Raw genomic sequence first — 17,914 nt, forward strand, 5'->3', positions numbered from 1 at the left:
CTTTGGCTGATAACACCCATCAATTACTACAATATTTCCTACTGTACCTAGATATGACTTTATAAAGTTTTGTTAACAGAGTCCCTCACTAGCTACTACAAAAAGAGAGTAGACATACTCAATGATCCTATTTTCCCTTCTTGTTCTGATCACCAATAGCTAATTGTCTTCATAAAGTCGTTAAACACAAAAATTGTTAGGTTAGGCTGAATGAGTCTAACGAAGGAGGATTTTTTTCAGAGCAGCAGGCAATTTACCTAAACTTGATCTATGTCTTTGAATGTCCACGGGCTGAAGGAGCAATGGGTACTTCCTAGATGGACAATATTCCCATTGTCACCAACTCAGTGGGAGTCATACCCTTACTTGGTATTGATTTACTTTAGCTATTTGTAAACAGAATACTAGAAATTAATTAAAAATGAAATTACTTTTCATTTCACTATAAATTTCAGCTGGTTCATATATAAACATTCTAAGGAAATTTGGCCCTACTTACAAAACACTCACAGCTTGATTCAGTTTTTCCTTTATAGGTTCTTTAGCATCTGACATGTTTAAAGAAGTTTAAGGATAAATATGAAACTAATTTGGATAAACAAATAATAAAGAAAAATTCTAAGAATTTAAAATGTACTAAATAATTCTACTACTTAATAGAGACAGCAGCATAAAAACATATAAGTAATTATTTGTATTGTTTCAAGTTAAGAAAAATGAAAACAAAAATGTGTTAACCTCAGTTAGGCCCATAATACCCTAAGCAATCCTTTTATCAACCCCCAAACCCACTTCCAAACAGTCCAACCTTCTCTCATATTCTTGCATATGCTCACTACAGCACTTACTGCACACCCTGTTGTTACTTGGTCAACGGCTTTGGGGAAGGAATTAAGATTTTCAACTGATAAACCAGCCCCTGCATAACTAAAATTTATAATTAAATACTACTCTAGAAAATAGAAAATAAGGTAAAATATTTACCTGAGCATTGTCAGGTTCTGCCTTAATTTCATCTAGCCTCTTCAGTTGTGGCGCCACTGCCTTGTCACATTCACCATCTGTTGTTGATTCTTTCATCTTACTGTCTGATGCAAAGAAATCCTCCAGTTCCAAACTAATGGTTTTTTTCTTGGAAAACAGTATCCAGATTCCTAAAATAAAATATGAACTGATAAAGAGTCTGATTTTAATTTTATTTATTTTGGCTGTGTTGGGTCTTTGCTGCTGCACGCAGGCTTTCTCTCTAGTTGCGGTAAGCGCGGGCTACTCTTTGTTGTGGTGTGCGGGCTTCTCGTTGTGGTGGCTTCTCGTTGCGCATCACGGGCTCTAGGCGTGTGGGCTTCAGTAGTTGTGGTGTGCGGGCTCAGTAGTTGTGGCTTGAGGGCTCTAGAGAGCAGGCTCTGTAGTTGTGGCACACGGGCTTAGTTGGCTCTGCAGCATGTGGTGTCTTTCTGGACCAGGGATTGAACGTGTGTCCCCTGCATTGGCAGGTGGATTCTTAACCACTGCACCACCAGGGAAGTCTCAAGAATCTGATTTTTAAACATTAGTCCCTTCAAATATAGTAATTTTCTGGAAGCACAAAACGTTCTTTCACAACACTAGCTTCCTTCCCTCATCCATTACTCCCCAATATAGCTTTGCTTTCTGCCTTCTCCAGTAGATAAACCTTTATGCTTTTTTCTTGCATAGAGACTAGTCTCTATTTCTATTCCCTCAGGTCGCCTCTTCCCCTCCTTATTGGTTTCTCTCATAGAATCATTTAAATACATTCAAAAATTTCTAAAGCTACTGCCCTCCCTCTGACTGTTCCTTCACTTGTCTTTGAAATTTTCTTCTTCCTTGACTTTTTTTTTTTTTAAAGGCGAAGGATTTCTTTTATTTATTTTCTTTATTTGTTTGGCTGCGTCGGGTCTTAGTTGCAGCATGCAGGGGTCTTTGTTGAGGCTGCAGGATCTTTCATTGCGGTGCGGGCTCTTTGTTGTGGCGCACAGGCTCCAGAGCACATGGGCTCTGTAGTTTGTGGCACGCGGGCTCTCTCCTTGAGGTGCACAAGCTCAGTACTTGTGGTGCATGAGCTTAGTTGCCCCGCAGCACATGGAACCTTAGCTCCCCAACTAGGGATCCAACCCATGTCTCGTGCATTGGAAGGCGGATTCTTTACCAATGGACCACCAGCGAAGTCCCTCTCCTTCCTTGACTCTTAAGACTCCAAGACCTATCTCTCCTCCTACCTCTTTGCCAGTCTTTTTCTCAAACATTTATTTCACCTGCTTCTGAATATCTGTGTTCCTCCAAAGCACAATTCCTCAGGACTCTTCTTGCTTGCTCTATGGGCACAACCTGGGATTCAACTATCATCTATAGGCTATTTTTCCCCTACATACCTGAGCTCTAGCCCATATACCCAATTGCCTATTAAATATCTCCACTTGTATGTTCTACAGGTCCCTCAAGTCCAGGAGATTTAAAATCATATTCTTATATTATCCACATAAACCTGCTTTACACATGTTCCCTTTCTTGGGAAATGACACTATGGTATATACTCAATTTCCCAAGCCAGAAATCTAGGGACAGTCCTAAATGCCTCTTCTCCCACATCTAATCACCAAATTATATCAAATATACCTTCTAATTATGTCTTGAAGCTATTTCCCCATTATACTTAATTCCCCCCCGCCATCAACGGATTCCTTTTTGGTAAATCGTGTTAAGAAGAAACAACAAGCCCAAGCTGGCCTTAACTGTGCTAAGCCCCGCCAAGACTTATTGATAATTCCTAACAGAACTGTAGTTTCAGCCTCTCCAAGGAGTGGAATTTTAAGCCAATCAGTTTAATTTCCTGGTCAGCACTAGTGAGGTAATCTGCCCAAGACCCCCTGCTTTCCCCTAAGGGAAGGTGACCCTGTCTAAACTAGTCCACTCTTTTAGCTTTCTTGTCCTACCCTCTTTCTGCCTATAAAAACGTTCCATCTTGTACAGTTCCTTGAGTGCCCTGCTATTTACTAGATGGGATACTGCCAGATTCATGAATAAGGTCAGTTAGATCTTCAAATTTACTGGGCTGACTTTTTTTTTTTCTTTTTAAACAACAGCTAAGGACTTCCCTGGTGGCTCAGTGGTTAAGAATCCACCTGCCAATGCAGGGGACATGGGTTCGAGCCCTGGTCTGGGAAGATACCACATGCTGCAGAGCAACTAAGCCTGTGCGCCACAACTACTGAGCTCATGTGCCACAACTACCGAAACGTGTGTGCCTAGAGCCCGTGCTCCGCAACAAAGAGAAGCCACCGCAATGAGAAGCCCACGCACCGCAACGAAGAGTAGACCCCGCCTCAACTAGAGAAAGCCCGCGCGCAATGAAAACCCAATACAGCCAAACAAACAAAAAACTGCAAAAAAGACCCCCAAACAATAGCTAAAATCCAAAATCAATATAAAAGATTGCTGTGCATTCAAGCTTAAAAAAGAATTCCATTTTATAACTTTTGAGGAACTACAGGAGCCTTGGATTGTGTAAGCAGATAGCTCAGGGGGTCCCTGGAGAAAGAGAACCAGGAATGGCTTTCCTGACATAAGAGAACCCATTTTGGCCTAGGCCATTTTGTGATCTAAGCCTGGCCTCAATGCTTGGCCTTGAACAGGTCTCAGTAATTAATGATCTTGAGGGAATACAGAAACAAGGGAGGAGCAGTCAAGAAACAACAGTGCAGCCTTGGGGCAAGGGTCCTGGTTCCTCAAGGGAATAACAATATATCTTTCAGTTCTGTAAGAGCTAAGGCTCCCACCCAGGTGGAGGATGGAAAGATGATGCTGAGCCTCCAGACTTCAATCAACTAAAGCTTGGACTCTGTCAACCTTTCCCCCAATTCTACGCTGAATTCTCCTCTGCTCAAGTCCCTTCATGAACAGGCATGTAGCCTTAGCTTAAAACTTCCCCAATTTTGCTGTTGGGGAGATACTGCTTTGGTAAAGACCCCCAGTGTTCTCCTTATTTGCTGCAAGTAATAATAAATAAATCCTTCCTTCTCCAGATATTTGGCTTGGTTGAGTCTACTGGCTTGACGCCCACCAAGGGGCAAACCCAGTTTTCAGGTAACAACTGTTCAGCTCCAAGGCCTCTTCTCTCAAGGACAGACTGGTTCCTTGTGTTCTTCTTTTTCCTTAACTGAGGTCTATTTTCCATTTTTCTTGTAGCTGCCACCTCCAATTCTAAATCCTTTGCAACTCTTTCCCTTCCTGCAATCCTAACTTGGCTGCAGAGGACAAGTCTCCTGGATTCCTTTTACATCACCTCCAAGAGAAAAGGATACTCTTTTAAAAAAAGGTCTTTACAACTAATGATTATGGAGGGTAGGAGATAAGTAAAACAGATATGATTAAGTTAAAGTTCTTACTGGAGTAACTCCAGGTCTCTGGTTTTATTCTGAGTTACTACATTGAAAACCCCGAAGTTCCGTAATTGTCTTTTATTTTTGAGGTTGGGACTCCGCCACTCAACTCACTGATCTTTAACTCAGCTCTTACTGAAAGCTCCTGTAGACTTAAAAAATGCACAACGTAAGAGTTGCGAGTTAAGTTTTATTTGGGGCAAAATGAGGACAGGGAGACAGCATTTCAGATAGCTCTGAGAAACTGCTCCAAAGAGGTAGGGGGGAAGGTCAGTATATATGTGACTTTGGTGAAGGGGGAGTATACTTCTGCTAGTCGGAGGAGCAGTCATCACCATGAAGGATTTTAGTGCTTTTCTAGATATGAGGAGATAACAAGAATTGGGCTCATAAAATCGGCTCCTGAAAATATCTAACTATCTGAAGACCTGTTCTGCCAGTTTTTCCCAGAGCACAGAGTGCCTCATTTCTGCTCTCCACCTTGAACTCCTTTCAGGGGGTGTTGAAAGTCAGCAGCTGCAGCAGCTCATGATTTAATCCTTGTAGAGGTAGTTGGCAAGTGCCAACGGCAAGTGCTAATTTGTAGTTGATACTCCTATCCCAAGGCAGAAAATTAAATAAGGCCTGACTGTGAAGTGCAATAAAAGCTCATATAGTCTCTGCTCAACCCATCTGAGTGTTACATACAACCAGCAAAGCAAAACTCACTGGAAATTAACTACTAGATTATATATTCCCTTCATCTGAAAGTAAATATGCTATGTTAAGTCTAAAGATCAATTAAAAATAAAACATCTAGGAATCCCTTCATACATGTCAGTCATCACATAGGCAAAGAATAGAAGTACCCTGAAAGTGTAATTAATCTAAAATATATTTCTGGGACTTCCCTGGTGGTCCAGTGGCTAAGACTCTGCACTCCCAATGCAAGGGGCCCGGCTGGATCCCTGGTCAGGGAACTAGATCCCACATCCCACAACTAAGAGTTCACATGCTGCAACTAAGAGTTCGCATGCTGCAACTAAACATCCCACATGCCACAACTAAAAGATCCTGCAGGCCACACAACGAAGATCCTGCACCCGGCAATGAAGATCCTGCGTGCTGCAACTAACACTTGGCACAACCAAATAAATAAATAAATAAATAAAGTATAAAAAAAGGCAGAGCAGTTAAATATTAAAAAAAATATATATACTTCTGAGGTAGAGGAAAATGGTATATAACATTTCTTTAGCTACTAAAAAACCAAGAAGAGCAAAAGACATATACGAATAACAAATTCATTACTTCCTTTTTCAGTACAATGAACAAAGGAGTAAAATAAATCCTAGAGACCTCTTTTTAACATAGTCGCACCCATCTTCCCCAACTGGGGCTAAACTATGTATGTTAGAGACTATTAGCCGTCATAGGATAAATATCTTTCTGCTAGTTAGTACTACTTGGTAATAAGTAATTTAAAACATTTTAATTTAAACCAAAGAGGGATATATCATGGAGCAGAAAACCAAAGTCACATGTTTTTAAAGGAAAACATGAGTATCAGAAAGAGAAAGTTAAAAAAAAAAATCTCATTCAAAATCATGTTAGAAACTCTCATAAAACCTTAAGGAATAAATTTATACTAGGAAGTAAAAGACCAATACACTGAAAACGATATAACATTGATAAAAGAAACTGAACATGATTCAAAGAAATGGAAAGATATCCCATACTCTTAGATTGGAAGAATTAATATTGTTAAAATGGCCATACTACCTAAAGCAATCTACAGATTTAATGTAATCCCTATCAAAACACCCATGACACTTTTCACAGAAGTAGAACAAATAATCCTAAAATTTATAGGGAACCATAAAAGACAAAGAACAAAGCCAGAGGCATAATGCTTCCAGATTTCAGACTATACTACAAATCTATAGTTATCAAAACAGCATGGTATTGGCACAAAAACAGACATACAGATCAATGGAACATAATAGAGAGCCCAGAAATAAACCCACACACCTATGGTCAATTAATTTATGACGAAGGAGGCAAGAAAATACAATGGAGAAAAGACAGTCTTTTCAGCAACTGGTGTTGGGAAAGCTGGACAGTTACATGTAAATCAATGAAATTAGAACACCCCCTCAAACCACATACAAAAATAAACTCCAAATGGTTTAAAGACCTAAATATAAGACGCCATAAAACTCCTAGAAAGGAACAAAGGCAAAACATTTTCTGACATAAATCGTAACAGTATTTTCTTAGATCAGTCTCCCAAGGCAAAACAAATAAAAGCAAAAATAAACGGGACCTCATCAAAAGCTTTGGCACAGCAGAGGAAACAATCAACAAAACAAAAAGACAACCTACAGAATGGGAGAAAATATTTGCAAATGATGTGACCGACAAGGCCTTAACTTCCAACATATAAAAACAGGTCATACAACTCAATATCAAAAACCCCAAACAACCCAATCAAAGAATGGGCAGAAGACCTAAATAGACATTTCTCCAAAGAAGACATACAGATAGCCAACAGGCATATGAAAAGATGCTCAACATTATTAGAGAAATGCAAATCAAAACTACAATAAGGTATAACCTCACACCAGTCAGAATGGCTATCATCAAAAAGTCTACAAATAATAAATGCAGGAGAGGGTGTGGAGAAAAGGGAACTCTCCTACACTTTAGTGGGAATGTAAATTGATGCAGGCACTATGGAGAACAGTATGGAAGTTCCTTAAAAAACTAAAAATAGGGCTTCCCTGGTGGCGCAGTGGTTAAGAATCCACTTGCCAATGCAGGGGACACAGGTTTGAGGCATGGTCCAGGAAGATCCCACATGCCACGGAGCAACTAAGCCCATGCACCACAACTACTGAGTCTGTACTCTAGAGCCCACGAACCACAACTACTGAACCTGTGAGCCACAACTACTGAAGCTCGTGCGCCTAGAGCCCGTGTTCCTCAACAAGAGAAGCCACCATAACGAGAAGCCTGCGCACTCAACGAAAAGTAGCCCCTGCTTGCTGCCACTAGAGAAAGCTGGCGCACAGCAACAAAAACCCAACACAGTGAAAAATAAATAAATAAATAAATTTAAAAAAACCGCTAAAAATAGAGCTACCATGTGATCCAGCAATTCCACTTCCAGGCATATATCAGGAAAAGATGAAAACTCTGATTCAAAAACATACATGCACCCCAATGTTCATAGCAGCACTATTTACAATAGCCAAGATATAGAAACAACCCAAGTGCCCATTAACAGATGGCTGGGTTAAGAAGATTGGTATATATATACAACGGAATATTATTAAGCCATAAAAAAGAATGAAACATTGCATTTGCAGCAACAAGGATGGACCTAGAGAATATCATACTAAGTGAAGTAAGTCACTCAAAGACAAATATTGTATGATATCACTTATATGTGGAATCTAAAAAATAATACAAATAAGTCTATATACAAAATAGAAACAAACAGACACAGAAAACAAACTTAGTTACCAAAAGGAAAGGGAAGGGGGAGGGATAAATTAGGAGTATGGGATTAAGTAATACAAACCTCTATACATAAAATAGCTAAGCAACAAGGATTTACTGTATAACACAGTAAATATATATATATATTCAATATTTGTAATAACCTATAATGGAAAATAATCTGAAGAAATATATATATAACTGAATCACTCTGCTGTACACCTGAAACTAACACAATATTTTAAATCAACTATACTTCAATAAAACAAACAAAAACCCTTGAGACTGCAAAGAAATGGCAAGCTATTAGCAGTTACTTCTAGACACACAGACAGACCTCCAGACGGAATGTATACACTTTCCTCCTGGAAAACTAGTACAATATTGCATACATAAACCTGTCGATGAAAGATTAATTAATTGTCAATCTAAGAAAGAGAGAATTTCCCTCCCCACTACACTTGTGCTCTTACTGTTCTACTTGCAAAGTCATTTCTGCCTATTCAAATTCTACTCAGCTTCTAAACCAACTCAACTCTAGATTTTATCAAATTGGCAAGAATTAAAAATAAGATATGCCTAGATAAGATAAATCTAGGTATAACAGAATAGCTTTTAGTATGCTAAATTCTTCCACTGGAAACAATTATAAAATTAACAGGCTTGGGCTTCCCTGGTGGCGCAGTGGTTGGGGGTCTGCCTGCCGATGCAGGGGACGCGGGTTCGTACCCCGGTCCAGGAGGATCCCACATACCGCGGAGCGGCTGGGCCTGTGAGCCATGGCCGCTGGGCCTGGCGTCCGGAGCCTGTGCTCCGCAACGGGAGAGGCCGCAACAGTGAGAGGCCCGCGTACCGCAAAAAAAAAAAAAAAAAAAATTAACAGGCTTTACCTCTGAGGGCACCTTCCAGGATAAAGGAAAATGCCCAAGCAGAGAATAGCAGCATAGTGAGCTACGGAGATAGGAGTTCTGGGTGCCTAAGTAGCTGGAACTCAAGAGGCACAATCCGGGAGGAAAGAACCTCAGAGAAATAAGCCCCCAAATTTGCACACAAATATTCCCCATGTCCACTCATTAGCTAACCCTTAAACTGCACATCTACAGAGCAAGACTCCAAAAAACCTAGCAGAAAACAGCAGTTGGGAGGCTAAAAGAGATTACAGTAGCTTTGCAAAGCTAAGAACAGTTGAAATTTAAGCCCAGATAAGGAAGAGGGGACTTGGTAAAGATGTGGACTTTCAGTTGAGACTCCAGGAGGCCAAGCCCTAAGAGTAAGGGCCACAACCCAGGAGAAAAGACTACTTCCTAGAAGAAAGGGCAAACCTAAATAGATCAGCCCTAATTAATGCCTAACAGAATCCCTCAACAGGATCAATGTAATCTGCTAGTACTATTTGCACACCTAATGAACTGCAGTCCTCTCTGGAGGAGTCTTTCAAAATTTTCACCCACAATGTCCAGAATAAAAATGTATGAGCAAACTCCCCCCAACCCCCCAACAAACAAAACTGAAGGGACTTCCCTGGTGGTGCAGTGGTTAAGACTCCGTGCTCCTAATGCAGGGGGCCCGGGTTCAATCCCTGGTCAGGGAACTAGATCACACATGCATGTCACAACTAAGAGTTCGCATACTGCAACCAAGAGTTTGCATGCCGCAACTAGGGAGCCCGCCTGCCACAACTAAGACCCAGCACAACCAAATAAATAATTTAATCAAACAAAACAAAACTAAAAACCAAGGGGAAAAAAGACAACAGAAACAGACCCACAGTGTGGCTCATACTGATGTTAGTAGGCAAGAACTTTGATGTGTTTAAGAAAATACAGAAAAAGATGGAAAAGTTCAGCAGAATCCTGGAATTCAATTTTTAAAAAAATCGTGGGAATTTGAGAATTGGAAAGTAAAATAGGGAAATTAAGAATTCAACAGATGAATTTAATATCAAATTAGTGAACTAGAAAACAGGTTAGTACAAAGTAGTCAGACTGATACATAAAAGGATACAAATAATGTAAGCAACATGTGGGAAATAGCAAAATGGTCTGACACACATGTAAACTGAGCCTGAGAATAAGAGAAAACAGGCAATGAAACAGGAGCAACATTTAAAGAAATACTGGCTGGACAATTTCCCCAAAATGAACAAAAATTTCAAACCATACGAATTCAAGAAGTTCTATGAATAAAAATAAGATAAACATAAGGAAAAGACAACTCTGCACATCATAGTCACACTGGTGAAAACCAAAGATAAAAAGAAAATCTTAAAGGCAGCTAGAAAAAAAGGACGTTAACATACAGGGTAACAAAAATAAGAATGAAGGCTGTCTTGTCAGAAACAATGAAGGCCAGAGGCCAATGGAATAACTTTAAAATGCTGGGGGGAAAAAGTCTATCTAAAATTCTATAGTCAGTAAAAACATCCTTCAAAAATAAAAGTGAGGGCTTCCCTGGTGGTACAGTGGTTGAGAGTCCGCCTGCCGATGCAGGGGACACGGGTTCGTGCCCTGGTCCGGGAAGATCCCACATGCCGCGGAGTGGCTTAGGCCCATGAGCCATGGCCGCTGAGCCTGCGCGTCCAGAGCCTGTGCTCCGCAACGGGAAAGGCCACAACAGTGAGAAGCCCGTGTACCGAAGGAAAAAAAAAAAAAAAATTAAAATCATCATTACTTATAGATGACATATTGTGTACATAGAAAATCCAAAAGGATTTCCAAATAACTACTGAAATTATTAAGTAAATTTAGCAAGGTCAATATTAAAAAAATCAATTATATTTCTTTGTAGAATTAGAAATTTAAAAATTTAAAATAACTTTTCTATAGTGTCATAAAACATCAAATATTGGAATAAATCTAATGAAATACGTCAAGATCTCTAGACTGAAAACAAAACAATGCTGAGAGAAATAAAGTAAGATCTAAATAAATGGAGAGAGACAGTGATTGACTCAATATTAAGTCAGTTTTCCCCAAACTGAGCTACAGATCAAAATCCCAGTTTTTGTTGAAACTGCAAGATGACCATAATGTACATAAAATGTATACACAACCTCGAATAGGCACTACAATCTCAAAAAAGAAAAAAATTTGAGGACTTACTAAAAAGCTACAGTAGTTAAGATGGTATGGTATGGACACAAGCAAAAATAAAATGAGTAATGTAAGAGTCCAGAAGCAGGTATACTCTTATTTCTTTGCATTACAGCTACTTCTTTACGCATTACACTTTCCAAAGATTTGTTTTACTCGTTGAGTTCTGCAAGCTCTTTTACTGGAATGATAGGAAGACTGGAGGCAGAAGGCTAAACGCTTCTCAAACCAAACTAAAATGTCCATTTTTAGTTCTGTAGGCAATGGGGAGCCACTACTGATGAAGTGCATAGGTGCTGGGGTTATAGAGATAATTACCACGTGCAGACTCTCATAACACTCTGCCTAGCACAATGTAAGCATAGATGAGGTACAAAGCAGAAATGAGGTAAGAGAAGATGGTCAAAGAAGTCTTAGAAGGTTATATTTGAGCTAGGTTTTCAAGTAGGTGTCTATGAAGCAATCACGGGGGATATTTCAGATATAGGGACAGTATGTGGAAAAACACAAATATATGGGAACTCTAAGAAGTGGAGTTACTGATGAAGATAAAATGCAAGAGTGCTAGTGGAAGGAAATGAAGTTGGAAAAGCAGATGTGGTTCATATCCGGAAAGTCCTTAAATACCAAAAACCTTGAACTTAAGTCTTGAACATCAGTAGCTTCTGGGGTTCATCAAACACTTCATATTTCTTTAAGTAAAAATTTACTTTAAAAAAACTAATAAAATTATGAGATACACTTAACTGTGTTACATACCAAATGTGAAGTATTTTGGTGACCTCCAAAGCATTAATTTGTGCTAGATTAACAGAGACCTTCAGAAAATAGCTTTTCCTGCCACCAGGGTGAACATAATTCAATGCCTTGTAGCTGTGTCATTGATGAGGAAGTTTACAGCTTTGCACTTACGCTTTTTGGGTTCTAAACTGTATACGTCCACTCACAGAAAATCCTAGAAGTGAATTTACTGTTTTAGCAAGGGCATCTACTCCTTTAATACTCTTGCCTCAACCTAAGAGTTAAATGTGCAAAGTGTTAGGACTAAATGTAGTTCTTGTTATAAATTTCGGGGGCTTCTTGTCTTATATATTTGTGATGAGGAATACAAGCTATCGTCAGATGTTATCAGTGATTCAACACTTAAAGAGAAAATTCTCCACTTACCTACTTTCCAGTCAGTTTAATTTAAAAGTATGATGAGATTGCAACCTGAGAAAGTTAAAAAAGTCACCGTTTGTAAACATTAGTCCATGCAACCAAGATACTTTCGATTCAATCTTGTACACAAAAGCAAAATGACATAACATAAAATGACAAAGACTGTACCTTCATCTAATCAAAATTTCAAATCCCATTTCATGACGAGCCAAACATTTATAATAATTAAAAAATACCTTTTATTTAAGATCCCATGTACAACTCTATTTGCAAAAGGAGTTCCATGATTTTTTTTTCAGTTTGAAAAAAAATCACTGCTTAACGAGGGAGAGCCACAGGTGGGATCAAAGTAATGTTTTAGAAACGGAGGCCATGGAGAAAGACCGAAGGCTGAAGGCAGTTACGGCGCAGGAGCAGAGTAGGCGCTGAGAAACGCAGGAAGCTGGCGGGGGGGTCGGGGGGTGGCAAAACGCCCCGACTCTCTGCAGACTAGGTTAAAAGAGACGACAAACACTATCCAGGGGCCTGACCCCGAATTCCCGGCCCCCACATGGCGGCATCCGCACGCAGGGCTGAGTCCCTAGAACCCCGGCCCTCCCAGACATTTCATCCTTCCTCCGACTGGCCAAACTCTCCGCCCGTCTCTGGTAAAGCACAGAAATAAAGACCGACACTACAAGCGCTCAAGGAGGCTTACTAATTTCTCTCACCGACGGTCGCCGCGCTACGTTTCTCAAAAGAACTTCAACGGGAAACGGTCGCGCAGGCCCCACCCCTTCCCCGTCGTTCTCTGCGGCCGAGCATGCGCAGTGCATCCGCCGCCCACCCCCGCCCACCCAGGCTCTGGGCCACTTTTCCGTCAATAGGAAAAGGCAACCTTGGGGGTGGGTGAGGGGGCTGTTCAGATCCCTCACTAGGGACTAGGAGTTTAGCCCTGAAGCCCTATGTATTATAGGTGGCAGCCAGATTTGGACATTTCTTTTTTTATTTTTTAAAATAAATTAATTTATTTGCTGTGTTTTTGGCTGTGTTGGGTCTTCGTTGCTGCGCACAGGATTACTCTAGTTGCAGCGAGCAGGCTTCTCATTGTGGTGGCTTCTCTTTGTTGGGGCGCACGGGCTTCAGTAGTTGTGGCTTGGGGGGCTCTAGAGTACAGGCTCAGTAGTTGTGCGCACGGGCTAAGTTGCTCCGAGGCATGTGGGATCTTCCGGACCAGGGCTCGATCCCCTGTCTCCTGCGTTGGCAGGCGGATTCTTAACCACTGCGCCACCAGGGACGCCCCAGATGTCCAACTCTTGAACTTTCAAATTATGTGAGACATTAGGTTTTCTTTTTTTTTTTTTTGCTGTACGCGGGCCTCTCGCTGTTGTGGCCTCTCCCGTTGCGGAGCACAGGCTCTGGACGCGCAGGCTCAGTGGCCATGGCTCACGGGACCAGCCTCTCCGCGGCATGTGGGATTTTCCCAGACCGGGGCACGAACCCGTGTCCCCTGCATCGGCAGGCGGACTCTCAACCACTGCGCCACCAGGGAAGCCCTAGGTTTTCTTAACCTATGTTGACTTGGTTTTCTGTCACTTGCAGTACAAAATCCTGTCTTTTTTTAAATAAATTTGTTTAATTATTGTTGGTTGCGTTGGGTCTTCATTGCTGCGCATGGGCGTTCTCTAGTTGCGGCGAGCAGAGGCTACTCGTGGGCTTCTCGTGATGGCTTCTCTTGTTGCGGAGCACGGGCTCTAGGTGCATGGGCTTCAGTAGTTATGGAGCGTGGGCTTCAGTAGTTGTGGCTTGCGGGCTCTAGACCGCAGGCTTAATAGTTGTGGTGCATGGGCTTAGTTGTTCCGTGGCATGTGGAATCCTCCCAGACCAGGGATGGGACCCCTATCCCCTGCATTGGCAGGCAGATTCTTAACCACTGTGCCACCAGGGAAGTCCACAAAATCCTGTCTTTTAATAAATGTACTCATGAGCAATTCCTAACAATAAATGTGTTTTACTTTCTAGGTTCATAAAGTTTGTCTCACTCAGCAAGATAAAGCAGTTGAGCCTATAAGATGTATAGGCTCCTGTTTCTAATGAATGACCCTTACGAGTAAAAAATATCCATGAGACAAGCCTTACCTTTTGTGTAGAAACTTTAAGAGAACTGGAGCAGTGAGTGCACACCTCTGCTTCTGATAACAGGACTGAGGAAAAAGAAAAAAAACACTATAAAAAAATTGAATCCTCGTTCTGGGTGAGGACTTCCATCGGGTGTGCAAACTGCTTGTTCATGGGGCAGTTATCTAATTTTTTTTTTTTTTTTTTTTTTGCAGTACGTGGGCCTCTCACTGCTGTGGCCTCTCCTGTTGCAGAGCACAGGCTCCAGACGTGCAGGCTCAGCGGCCATGGCTCACGGGCCCAGCCGCTCCGCGGCATGTGGGATCTTCCCGGACCAGGGCACGAACCCGCGTCCCCTGCATCGGCAGGCGGACTCTCAACCACTGCGCCACCAGGGAAGCCCCAGTTATCTAATTTTTGAGATATTAATTTGTGTTATTTGTTGTACACTTTTCCTCCCTTGCATCATTATCTCAGGGATTTTAGTAGGACCAAAAGCAGAAGCTGTTGGAAGTCAAGAGCTGGTCTCGTGTTTTGTAAAAATTCAGTCTGACTGAAAAGAGTATGAAATTATCCAGGGAGGGAGGGAGAGAGAGAGAGAGTTGTTAGGGGAGACAGGAGGCAGAGACATGCCTTAGAGGAAACCGAGGAAGAAAAGATTTCAGAATTACAGGAAGAGGATGAAGGTCTATAGTTCTGTGATTTTAGGGGACCTGCAACATGTTCTTCAACCGCATTATGGGGAGAGTGCTGGACCCTGAGAATAAGGAGTTACATCCTTGCCGAAGATACTCATGATCAAGCCACTGGTCCTGATGAGAACCTGCAGACTGGGGCAATGGTCATCTCTGATGTAACCAGTCTGGACTACTGAGCTAATAGCTGCAGAGATTCCATGATGCTTTGGTGGCGAGTAAGACCCACCATGGGACCTATACATACCTCTGGTGGCATTCTTCTCGGGAACACCAATAATGACTGAGATTAAATTTTCTGCCAGTGTAAGCATGAGGTCTCAGATTTAGATTTAAGCTGATTATGAGAAAACAAGTAAGTTATTTCCTCCATACTTGCGTATGCCCTAAAATTCATACCTGTTACTTTTGGATGAAGCATGGGAACCCAACTTGTTTCCTTGCCTTACCTCTTTGAAATAAGTATCTAAAGAGAGAAGCCCAGTAGGAGTCAAGCCATAGTCCAAGAAAAGCCCTCAGGATCTCATCCATAATCAATGACATTCATACCCTTAGGAAAACACCCAGATATTAAGAGTATCCTGCCTTTGGCCCAAGAGTAGGAGTTCAGAAAGAATGGGAATTAATACCACAACTTTATTCTTTGTATTCTATGCCCCCCCCACAACAGGCTTCATTTATTTTTTTAAAGTCTAGTGCTAAAATTCCTTCATTTGATTATCCCATTTGGGTAGTATATCCATTTAGCATGCTTGTTTGCAAGTATTATATAACTCAACTTTAACAGGTTTAAACAATAAAGGGAATGCATTGAGTCATAAAATTGAACAGTATAGAAAGAAGATAAACTCCATACTTGTCTGGACTAGGTTGTATTTTTCTGTAATTCTCTCAGCTCTACCCTCTTTTTTTTTTAGTTGAAATATAGTTGACTTAGGTACGTTAGTTTCAGGTGTATTACATAATGAAGCTCTGCCTTTTAAAAAAATTTTAAACATCTTTATTGAAGTATAATTGCCTTACATTGTTGTGTTAGTTTCTGCTGTATAACAAAGTAAATCAACTATACATATACATGTATCCCTATATCCCCTTCCTCTTGTGTCTCCGTCCCACCCTCCCTATCCCACCCCTTGCGGAGCACAGGCTCCGGACGCGCAAGCTCAGCGTCCATGGCTCACGGGCCCAGCCGCTCCACGGCATGTGGGATCTTCCCGGACCGGGGCAAGAACCCGTGTCCCCTGCATCGGCAGGCGGACTCTCAACCACTGTGCCACCAGGGAAGCCCCAGCTCTGCCTTCTTTGATTGACTTTATTTTCAAGCTGGCCTCCTTCATGGTAGCAAGCTCATTACCATGGAGTATACTTTCTCATTCACAACCAGCTGGCCTATCTGGGATCTTGTGCTGATTTTGAACCAGTTAGTGTGGTAAGGAGTCTTAGGATACTGTTACTGAATTATATCAGGAACAACCCTTGGAATTGAGTGGTAGTATCAGTCCTCTTTGAAGCACATGGCTACCACACAGTGAGGACAGTTGGAATGGAGGATTGCATAAGTAGCATCATTTCAAATACATTTTAAAAAATAACTCACGGAAAGAAGATAAGGGAAAATATGCTAAATGTAAAGAATTGCTGTCTTTGAGACAATGAGACTGAGGGTAGATTTCTTTTTCCCTTACAACTTAAAATATTTCTTTCTTTCTTTATTTATCTCCCCCAACACCCCAACCATAACCTTGTATCACTTTTATAATGGGGAAAAATCCTCATAAATTTGCTGGGAGAAAGAAATCAAGAGTCAAAGAACGATGCAAAACTGTAGTGTGAGATTTCACCAGCTTGTGAGTACGTAGCTAACCGGCAATATGTGGAACAATGTGCCACAGGGAGAGTAAGAATGTGTCAATTCTGTTTGTCTCCTTGAAGAGCCCTTCTCCCTCCTCAAAGTTCTTTATGCTAAAAAAAATTTTTTTTTAAAGCACCTTAATTATGTGTCTCAGGACAATTCTTTGAAATACATTTTAGATTTTATTTGCTGGTTATCACACAAACAAACTCAGATGAAACTCTTTGTGTGAGTCTTGCTCTGCATCTCTGCCTCACGTGCACTTTCTCTGTTTCTGAAACTGGGTGTCTTTGCCTCTTACATCTTATTTCCTAGCACTTAACACAATAGTGGACAAGGAGTCACTCGATAAATGTTTGTTTAATGAATGGATCAGTGAATGTATCATTTCTGCCTCAGGATGTCTTTGTTTCTATTTCTCATTGTTACTGTCTCTGGACTATGAATACAAATGACCAAATACTAAATAAATTCACCTTGAAATTGGCTTATTTTTTTCAGCTGATATTAAATCTTACAGGGGCCTGGCATTTGGCACTGTTCCCCAGTGTTTCCATCATGACCTCCATGGAACTCTTGGAGTCACTTAATCTGGGCCAACCTAGTTGGTAATATCTGAAATAATAGTATTCTTTTCCTGCTAGCTCATCTTCCCATTTTAAAGATCAGCATATAACAATACTATCTTTGGAGTCAGACAGCCCATGTGTAAATTCTGGCTCTCATTTACTAGTTGAATGACCTTGGGCGTTAACCTGTGTGAGCCTGTTTCCTCATGTGTAAAATGGAAATGACAATAATACTTTATGGGGTTGCTGAGAAGATCAAACGGGAAAATGTATATAAAGCATAATATCTGCCCAAAAGTAAGTGCTGAATATCATTAATTATTATTATTAATTAACAGGTATCTGTTGAGTGTTGTTTATGTGACAGGCACTATACTAGATGGTAGGGATTAAAAAAAGCACCAAGATAGACACAAATTCCTGCCTTCATAGAGCTGGTCTAGTGGGGGATTTTGACATGTAACTAGGTATTACCAGCATGACCCTATGAGAGTGGAAGTATGGGATGCTGGGAGGCCCATAAAAGTTCCCATCTAGCTCAGGCTTGGAGGTCAAGGAAGGCTTCCAG

The 17,914-nt window shown here is 41.1% G+C and overlaps 1 protein-coding gene across 8 annotated transcripts in view; it reads right to left on the minus strand.

Moving 5' to 3' along the window:
* Window positions 1-12,883, minus strand: part of ZMYM1 (zinc finger MYM-type containing 1) — a 35,063-nt gene extending 22,180 nt beyond the window's left edge. For 5 of the 8 annotated variants that reach the window (XM_082678568.1, XM_082678569.1, XM_082678565.1 and 2 more), the window contains exons 1-3: window positions 12,831-12,876; window positions 12,140-12,184; window positions 985-1,154 (exon numbers count right to left, since the gene is read on the minus strand). In XM_082678568.1, coding sequence (XP_082534694.1) covers window positions 985-1,080 — 96 coding nt within the window. In that variant the 5' untranslated portion in view covers window positions 1,081-1,154; window positions 12,140-12,184; window positions 12,831-12,876. Of the gene's footprint in view, window positions 1-984; window positions 1,155-12,139; window positions 12,185-12,830 lie in introns of all 8 variants that reach the window. The other 3 variants (XM_082678562.1, XM_082678564.1, XM_082678563.1) reach the window with 3 other exon arrangements.
* Window positions 12,884-17,914: the final 5,031 nt, after the last annotated feature.

Source organism: Grampus griseus, assembly GCF_964374135.1.
Source record: "Grampus griseus genome assembly, chromosome: 1".
Classification (NCBI taxonomy): Eukaryota; Metazoa; Chordata; class Mammalia; order Artiodactyla; family Delphinidae; genus Grampus; species Grampus griseus.